This window comes from Triticum aestivum, chromosome 3D (genome assembly GCF_018294505.1).
Source record: "Triticum aestivum cultivar Chinese Spring chromosome 3D, IWGSC CS RefSeq v2.1, whole genome shotgun sequence".
Classification (NCBI taxonomy): domain Eukaryota; kingdom Viridiplantae; phylum Streptophyta; class Magnoliopsida; order Poales; family Poaceae; genus Triticum; species Triticum aestivum.
The window spans coordinates 135,062,548-135,071,733 of NC_057802.1; the positions used below are offsets into that span (position 1 = coordinate 135,062,548).

Genomic DNA, 9,186 nt, shown 5'->3' on the forward strand with positions numbered 1-9,186 from the left:
TTCCGCTTGAAGGTTGCCGAGATACACGACGTGTACATGGTGGTAAGTGGCGAGAGCGTGTGTGAAGTACACCCCTGCAGGGTTAACATGATCTATTCGAATAGCCGTGTCCGCGATAAAGGACTTCTGGGTTGCCTGTACAGTTCATAGACAAGTGAAAGTGGATACTCTAAAATGCGCAAGATTCGCGTGAGTGCTATGGATGGCCTTCTCGTAGGGAGACGGGAGCGGATCCATAGTGGTGTATTGATATGGTGAATATGCGGACTCGTGTGCGCCACCTCAAAAGAGTTACTTGCAGTCGTAGTTCAGGATAGCCACCGAGTCAAAGCTGGCTTGCTGCAGTTAAACTACACCACCCCTTTGTTGATACCGATGCATATGTTTATAGTTCTGATGTAAGTCTTGCTGGGTACATTTGTACTCACGTTTGCTTATTTTATGTTTGGCAGAGAGACTTCAGTCTTGCTAGTAGTTCCGCGTGGACTTCGACGTTTAGCTTGTTACCTCAGCTACGATCTTGTACCCTTGGGAGGGTCTTGTAGATAGTCAGGCTTCTCAGCCTTCTTCATTTGTAGTTGTCTGTACTAAGACAAGTTACGCTTCCGCATGTGCTTGTTGCTTGTATGCTCTGTATGTTGGGTCATGAGACCCATATTTGTAATACTTGGCTCCTCGGAGCCTAATGAATAAATACTCCGAGTCGTAGAGTTTTGTTGTGATGCCATGTTGTATTTGCACATATCGAGCATATTGTGTGTATGTTTGAAATGCTTGGTATGTGTGGGATCTGACTATCTAGTTGTTTATTCTTGGTAGCCTCTCTTACCTGGAAATGTCTCCTAGTGCTTGCACTGAGCCATGGTAGCCTGCTACAGCCCGGATTACCGGAGTCCTGCTAGCCCAGTTGCTACTGCTCCGGAACACTTAGGCTGGCCGGCATGTGTCCTTTTTCGTTCCTGTGTCTGTCCCTTCGAGAAAATGTCACGCGGTGATCCTTTAAGTCCTTGTAGCTTGCTACGATTTGGGATTCACTCGCTGTTGATCGACACGTTCGTTGCTGGGTCATGTATGCCTGTCCCTGTAAGTTAGTGCCACTTTGGGTTTACGACTAGCCATGTCAGCCCGGGTTCTCCGTCATATGGATGCTAGCGACGCTATCATATACGTGAGACAAAAGGCGCAAACGGTCCCGGGCCAGATAAGGTGGCACCCGTAGGAATACCGTGCGTGAGGCCGCAAAGTGATATGATGTGTTACATGCTAGATCGGTGTGACTTAAGATCAGGTCCTGACATTCAAAGTCATGTAATACCTTGTGGACGATATCCTATTAGCCAAATCCCACCTGATTCTGTTAGCTCTTCTGCTGTATTCTTGAACCACAGTCTGCTATATGTGGAGGTCAAATATGGCTGGTAAGTTATGGCTGGTGATTCGTGCATTTTCTTCTATTTTTCCGCAATCTCCTTTTTCCTTTCATGATTGCACGCGCCTATTGTGTCTATCCTCTCCTGAATCGAGAAAGGACTAGTTTTACTCCACTTGGGAGTTGGGGCGCCCCAAAGTTGAGCGTTTTGTCCAGCCAAGTGCTGCCTCCACTGCCAGCACTTCTATGCTTTGTTACACGAACGGCAATGATGCAACATCTGCTTTATGGAATCTGCCATTTTTAATATGCAGAAAAGAAGAAGAGGAAGAGGAGCACGCACTTTTTGTCAGGTGTATGCATCACCGCTACATAATCAGGTGAAGAGGTCTGAAGTGACGTGCTCACGTGTTATCATACCAAAGCGTACTAAATTCACATGAAGCGGCATGTATCTCGCTCATTCAAATACATACTGAAATGAGTAAACAGACCCGCTAAAACGTGTCTACATATATTCAATTCACGTCAAAATGAGTGTCGCCAATCCGTACGTGGTAATATTCCGTGTTGCATTGCCAACTCGATGGCAAACACGACAGGTTTTTGCCTTACGCCACTCGATGTCACAGAGCACTGAATGAGCTGGGCTTGGCGTCATAATTTGCTGATCACCACGACATAAAAGAATGGGCACCTCCGTGTCGTTTGTTTGGAGCTTTGAAGGGGCTTTAGCTTGGGCGAGAACAATTAGCCTGTCCCTGCACGGCCAGATTAGGCAATGATGGAAAGCAAATTAAGCACAGCATTCCATAGTGGATCGCATCATGGCGGAGCAAAGACGTCGTGCGCCTTTCTTTTTCGAAGAACCTGGAAGCACTTCCCATTTACAGACAGGCAGTACTTCTGCCAAGTCAGGAGGAGTAAAGAAGTGAAAGAGTTGGCATCTCTTCGTGAAATGATTCGTTGCTTTATATTGTGACGGCACGGGCGGCTCCCGATCCAGTTTCTTCGGGACCTCCCCACCTCTCTCGCTTCCCTCGCCGCCGCCGGACGACGCTGCCGGGCAAAGCCTGTGTGGCTGACGGCGGCGGCGGGGCTCCGGGCGATGGCTTCTACGCAAGGCGCTGAACGGCGCGCGAGGTGAACAACAACTCAGCAGCGATCTTCATGCAACGTCCGAAGGCTAGAGCGATCTGCGCATGGACATGCAGCGGCAGGCGATCTGTGCACAGGGACATGCATAGGTCAATGGCTAGAGCGATCTGGGATTCTGAACTGGGCAGCATGGTGATGCCTTGGCAATGGCCTGGGTGGAGATGACCATCCATTCTCCTCCAGCAGCCTGCGGTCAAGATCATGCAGGTTCGGACCGAAGCTTCCTCCGGCTGTCCAGTACGTTGAGCATGGCAGCGTTGGTGATAAGGGTCATCTTCCCAAGCGACCCAAGACGCTCGCCGCTGTTGCCGCCGGCAGATCACAAGGCCGAAGGAGGTTGGTGGTGGCGCCTTGGGACTTACATCGGTTGACCGATGCTTGTCACTTGGCCGCAGGTGGTTCGTCCGATCGATGCGAGGGGGCAATTTTCGTCCTGACCATGGCGGCACCGTCCGGCCACTTCGAGCCGCAGATTGCAGTGGCCATTCAAGGGTCTTCATGAGAGTTTTTTCTTAGGATCCACTGGTTGTTGCCAGCAGCTCGCACTGGCGAGGTTGTGTGATGTAACCGGAAGGCTCCATTGGGAGTTTCGGTGGCTCTCAATCTGGCCAGTTTGCATTCAGCGGTGAGATAAATTCTATGGATGACGGCTTGACGCAGAGGAGATGGTTGTGCAGCGGCAAGCCATGCCGGCATGTAAAGACTGTGCCTCACTTTTAGCTGCTGGGATCGCGGAAAGTGGTGGCGACAACATGATGACTTTGATTTGGTGGTGCTTCTTGAGTACCCGGTCTCGAGTTCCGGGGTGAAAACCCTAGGTCTGACCTGAATTGGTTATACCTGGCGATGGCGATGTTTTTGCGTCGTTACCTTGATGAAGGCATTGCTCGGATGTGCTCGGACTTGTTCTTCAGGGTGAAAACCTAGAGTCTGACCTTTGTTGGTCGGGTCCAGTGACGGCGACGTTTAAGCGTCGTTTCCTTCCTGAAGGCGTTGCTGTTGAAGAAACTTTCTCGTTGCGCTTGTTCTGTCAAGAGATGGTTGGTGCGGATATGGTCGTTGATGTAGTTTATCAACCGTTGTTTTGATCGTTTCAGAGTGTTTTTTCTTTTTCTTTTCCCTCGCTTAGGCATAGCTTGAGTCTTGTATGACTTTGCTCTTTGCTGGCGTTTTTTTTCCTCTTTTGTGTGTGTTGGTGTTGGCTGTGTGCATCCTGGTTATGCAGAGGCCGGGTGTGTGCTCAATGTGTTTGTATCCCTTGATGCTTCATTTTGAGTTAATAAAATCCACCCTTTGTCGAAAAAATATTGTACTCCCTTTGTAAACAGTGACCTAAACTTTATCCAAACGCTCCTATATTTTTTTACGGAGGGAGGGAGTACTAAAATTTCCTCCTTTTGTTGTATTTTCAAAGCTATTTTTAGTTAATTATATTTTCGGGTTTATGCAAGCATCATTTCCTAGAGATATAAACCAGGCATATAACATGATAAACTATGAAACTAGCGTGTTTTTGTTACTTCCTGCATATGTTGGACCTTCACCTTGCCTCATGCCCATGTTATTGTTGCCCTTGTGTGCACGCGCGTGCGTGCTCCAATTTCTAGTTAAGCCATGTGTTATTCTCCCCGCAAAGGAAAAAATAACATATGTTATTCAGTATAGAAATCTGACCCTTACTTGTTCAAATTATACGTTAGCATAGTCACAGTAAACACTGGTTTGAACCTTCAACTTGGACGCAAAACCGGCTTTATCTAGAAAGGATTCCACTTCCACAGTTGGTTCTCTCCATTCGAGGAGCAGAATGCTTTCGCACGGACGGCGGAAAACCCGGGCTGCAGGTGGAATCATTTTCTCTGACCAGCAAAGGTCTTTTTCTTAAGCACCCAATCATGAACCTCCTCTCATCAATTATTTCCTGGGAGCATTAAGAAAGGATCCCCAAATATGCAGGCAGGAGGTAAAGCTCCAACTCTCGCATGTTTGCTGAAAAGCTACAGGTGCTGTTCAGTTAAAGTTTGTAGTAAATCTAATGCTAGCATGGGTTCTACTGTAGTTGAAACGTGCAATGCCAAACCCAAACATTTCTGTTCCTCAAGTTGCAGACACTCCTAGTCTCCTATGATCTACCGACTACTTGCCTCGATATCATGGAGACTAGCCGAACTCTGTTCTCTCTCTGTTGTCGTTAATGGTTTTCGATAATACACATGTAAAGATGGATATGATCACCCGATTATAAATCCTTCTGAAGAGGTACACTACGTCGATGATTAATTTCCTTCTCGTTTAACCTCACCTCGTTTCTTTTGTATGCAATATAGCATGATCAGTGCAAATTTTCAGACAAAACCTCACCTCTGTATGTAGGCGGTGTTCCTGATTGGCCACTACCAGTGGGCATCAGAGTTTAGAGAAAAGCAGATTGGGCATGTAGCATGGAGTTTGCTGTTAATCCCAGTCCCTGGAGAGAGGTTCAGGTGGCAGATCATGATAACATAACTTATCATCAAGATCAGAGACGCTCTTCCCGCCACGTTTCTCATCAAAATGTTGGGAGTTAGACCCTCTCAAAGAGTATCTCTCATATATTTTCATACCTACGAAACAAATAGATGGCCATATAACCAACAACCCCCAAATCCTCTTTCATCGCTCAGGCAAATAAGATGTGGCTTTTACACAAATTACTAGAAGGTCATGGGGCCGGCGTATCCACTTTCTAAAACTAGCAACATATTTCTAAGTTAATGAAAAATCATCAGTCTTCAATGTATTTTGTGTATGTGTCTAAGTCATACCCCGATATTTTTCAAGGAAAAAAACTTATAATATGAAATGCAGCATATCAGGTGTTCTGTCAACTAAGTGACCACTCGCACACCTAGCTAAGCTGGCTATCTTGCTCAAACATTAATCTGAAATGTGAGATCAAAACAACACTTGTGCTCTCATTCCAAATATCAAGAGACACCAGGGGCTCCACAAGAGAGCAGATTGCCAAAAGATACTCTACTCAGCCGCAGTGCTGCCAAAAGCAACATTTTGAGCACTTTTATGGAGGCTTTAGTTAGCACCCACTATCAGCATGAGCCCCTCTAAGCACTGTTAATTAACAGCACTTCATGCTTTGTCTTTTCCTGGCTCCCATATATAGGACAAGCCTGACAGTGTCATCCCTGTGTACTTGACTGAACTCTCAGTTGCTTATGTCAGATAGTGAGCACTCTGCCGGTCAAGCTCACTCTCAGCTCTAAGTTGTGTATCGCAGTTGCTTATGTCAGATAGTTAATACTCCAAGTTGTGTGTCTAGTTGATGCTGATTGAGCTTTGTCCTAGCATCAAGCTCACTCTCAGCTCTACTCTCGTGTGTACGTGCCCAAAATTCATGTGATTCTCAGCTGCAATCATGAGATACTAACTGCTGACATTTTTAAGCTGTAGAATGTTCGAATGTTTGACTTTGTGTAGTTTTGTTCAATACGAGTAACATTTACCTCCTGACTCTGTCAGGCAATGGAGGAATGCCTTGATCAGCAGCAGCAGCAGAAGAAGAACAGCAATGGCCAGCTCCAGAGGCTCGAGGGCATCGAGGAGGAAGGCGGCCCGGCCCCGGCGGAGAAGTGGCCTCCGACGACGGTGCGGGCGCCGGAGACCCCGACGGAGACGATGGAGTTCCTCGCAAGGTCCTGGAGCCTTTCGGCCGCGGAGATATCCAAGGCGCTCAAGGTCCTGAGCAGCAAGGGCGTCTGCGACATCCCCGACGTGGGCGTCGTCGCGGGCGCAGGTAAAGAGCAGAGGTCGCCACCGCCGCCACTTGACGCGACAATGGCGGCGGCGCAGGCAGGAGGAGGAGTGGCGAGCCCGCCGTTCTCTCCCAGGGCGGGCACCATGGACGCGCAGCTCCTTCGAGCCGCGGCCGCCGCGGGGAGGGCAGGGGGCAAGACGACGATGGGCGCGTGGATCAAGGAGCAGAAGGAGAAGAAGCGCGCCGAGGCCCGGTCCCGCAACGCGCAGGCCTACGCGGCGACGTCCGTGGCCGGGGTCGCGGCGGCGGTGGCCGCGCTGGTCGCCGGCGCGGTGTTCTCGTCCTCGCCTCCTGCCCCCGCCGCGGCGCCGGAGCGCGGCCCGAGGGGCGACGGCGGGGCGAAGACGGCGGCGGCCATCGCGTCGGCGGCGGCGCTGGTGGCGTCGCACTGCGTGGAGATGGCGCAGGCGATGGGCGCGAGCCACGACCAGATCCTGGGGTCGATCCAGTCGGCCGTGAACGCGCAGGCGAGCGGCGACATCATGGCGCTGACAGCCGGCGCGGCGACGGCGCTGCGCGGGGCCGCCATGCTGCGTGCCAGGCTCCACAAGGAGATCCAGGCCACCGCCCTGCCCGGGGACGCCGGCAGGGCGGCCTCGGAGCGGGACATCTCGCCGCTCATCTTCGTGTCCAGAGGCGGCGAGCTCCTCAAGCGCACGAGGCAGGGTACGTCGTGCCACTCCGATCGTATCCGTCCGTGGATGATCGACCACCGGCCAAGAATCCATTACCGTACTCTGACACGAGTGCATGCATGTTTTGATCACAGGTATACTCCATTGGAAGCTTGTGACGGCTTACATAGACCCCAACTTCCAGGTGATCATCAAGATGAAGAGCGCGCACATGGCGGGCACGTTCATCAAGACCAAGAAGTGTAAGCAAATTACTAGTACTTCTGAATCCACTAGCGTGGTGGTACGTACGTGGACAGGCTCTGTAACTGTGACGTGTTTTGCTCATTCAGGTGTTGTGGCGGACGTCCGGGCGGAGGTGGCGGCGTGGGCGGGCAGGGAGGTGGAGGAGGGGGCCCGGCGGAGGGGCTACTTCGGGGTGCGGACGGAGGAGCGGATGATCGAGTTCGAGTGCCGGAGCAGGCAGGAGCAGCACAAGTGGGTGCAGGGCATCACCGAGATGCTCAACCGCCGCGACAACATGAACATGAACATCACCCACCTTGTAAACTAAATCAGTCAGATGCCATGGAAATGCAGCACTCAGTCGGTGCTATTCTGGTTTCGTGTGGTCGATCACATCTGCATGTATATATGTTACTCCTTGTGATTCAGCACCAGCTTTGGTTGAATCGAACGAACTTTGGATGCGAGTACTACTGTTCTGTGAACGCCACGAGTCCCCACTCTGCTCGTAGTTGAGTTGTAGCTAGGGGCGGGGCGCTCTCCTCTGTTTTCCCAAGTCCCAGGCTCCCAGAAACCGCCGCCGTCGCAGCGCCTCATCCTGTAGCCGCCTCCGCGTGTCATGTTCGCGCACGGCTCTCTCGCGAGGTAGGAGCAGTACTACTCCATGCCATTGAATCGCTGTTATACTACAGTACTTTTTTGCGCACCAGACGGCAGAAAGGAAATCCCTGAACTTTTCCTCTCCGAATCGAAACACGAGAGGGCACCGGAATCCTTCCGGTCTCCGGCGGCGGCTCGCCCTAAAATTTACTCGCGCGGCGATCTCCTGCATCCTAACGCCACGCCGCCCCCCTCTTTTCTTGCTTGCTAGGTTTAGCCGGCTTGCTCGAACCCGAAGGCCCCCGCTCGTCGCGGCCTCCCCGCTCCGCTACCTCCAGGTTACAATTCCTACTATGATGTTAAGCTTCTGTGATTTGCCCCTCATGAATTTCGGTCCCCTTTATATTGTCAAAAAGAATCAAGTCATTTGTATGTTTCTACCTGTTCTTCCCCCCTGCTTGTGGCTTGTGCCCTTCAGCATTAACATAAGTTGTAGCTGCCTCGTACGTACTACAGTACGATGTTTATATGCCGGTGCTTTGGCTTGCAGGGATCAGTCGGTCCAAATAATTTGCCCTCCTCTGTCATGGAACGGGCGCAGGGAGCTTCAAATAATGCGGCGAAACACAGGAAAACTAATCCACCTCTGCAGACATGGAGGCCAGTCTCGACACAAGCATCTCCCCGGGAAGGTATTTGCTACCTGATTCCGTACCTTCAACTAAAACGGTTAAAACAAATAAATATGTACAAAAAAGATTGCATCTGTGGTAACTGGTATTCTTGAAAAATATCGTGATACTGCATATTGCTAGCCAGATGAGTGACTTATTATCATTGTCAGTTTAGGAGCTCAACCCTTGGGTACACATGGTACAAGTTCTCTTGGATTTGTCTGATTGCCCTGTCATTGTGTAGTAATTACTACTACTTCTTTGGTAACTGCAAGCCCATCAATAAATTGTGAGCTGATGTTCAAAAGCTCAGAAAGTAATTCAGAATCAGGCTGCCGTAGATTCTTTGTCCCTTGATGACTTGTCTCTTTCTTTCTTTCTTTTTTAATTCGACCCCTTTCGCATTTTACTTTCGTGTGTGCGTAGTTGTGCTGACATTTTAGAACGACCTTATATCTCCATTGATGCAGCTCACCTTGATGAGATATCCAATTCCAGAAGGAAGCAAATGGCAGGGACTTCCATCACTGATAGTGAGAATTCGGTGTTGGATGAAACAACGAATGTTGGCATTGAAGTAACCACCAATAATACTTTCTTGTCAGAAAGTAGTTCCACCTTTAGTTCCAGTGCAACTAAAGTAGCTGCAGAAAACACTATGGAGGTAATCAGAGAAAAATATTCCTCTTCTGTTGAGGTATGCTACACAGATCG

General features: G+C 50.0%; 2 protein-coding genes across 5 annotated transcripts in view; both read left to right on the plus strand.

The window, feature by feature from the left end:
• Positions 1–5,726: 5,726 nt before the first annotated feature.
• LOC123077883 (VAN3-binding protein) lies at positions 5,727–7,668 on the plus strand. Of its 2 annotated transcripts, XM_044500240.1 has the most exons (4): positions 5,727–5,901; positions 6,044–7,004; positions 7,108–7,215; positions 7,306–7,668. In XM_044500240.1, the coding sequence occupies exons 2-4, from the start codon at positions 6,047–6,049 to the stop codon at positions 7,524–7,526; spliced, it is 1,287 nt and encodes a 428-aa protein (XP_044356175.1). In that variant the 5' UTR covers positions 5,727–5,901; positions 6,044–6,046; the 3' UTR covers positions 7,527–7,668. The 2 variants fall into 2 exon arrangements, with proteins under 2 accessions (XP_044356175.1, XP_044356176.1); XM_044500241.1 differs by lacking the exon at positions 5,727–5,901 and having other exon boundaries at positions 5,984–7,004.
• LOC123077882 (activating signal cointegrator 1 complex subunit 1) overlaps positions 7,647–9,186 on the plus strand; it is a 5,906-nt gene continuing 4,366 nt past the window's right edge. The window contains exons 1-4 of one of the 3 annotated variants that reach the window (XM_044500237.1): positions 7,647–7,843; positions 8,070–8,136; positions 8,349–8,490; positions 8,943–9,169. In XM_044500237.1, coding sequence (XP_044356172.1) covers positions 7,818–7,843; positions 8,070–8,136; positions 8,349–8,490; positions 8,943–9,169 — 462 coding nt within the window. In that variant the 5' untranslated portion in view covers positions 7,647–7,817. The remainder of the gene's footprint in view (positions 7,844–8,069; positions 8,137–8,348; positions 8,491–8,942; positions 9,170–9,186) is intronic. The other 2 variants (XM_044500239.1, XM_044500236.1) reach the window with 2 other exon arrangements.

Bases quoted from the DNA above. Each gene is read 5' to 3' on its own strand.
- LOC123077883 (XM_044500240.1), top strand. From the start codon at position 6,047: ATGGAGGAATGCCTTGATCAGCAGCAGCAGCAGAAGAAGAACAGCAAT. The intron at 7,005-7,107 runs GTACGTCGTGCC...TTTTGATCACAG, and splicing joins CCTCAAGCGCACGAGGCAGG to GTATACTCCATTGGAAGCTT. The intron at 7,216-7,305 runs GTAAGCAAATTA...TTGCTCATTCAG, and splicing joins GTTCATCAAGACCAAGAAGT to GTGTTGTGGCGGACGTCCGG.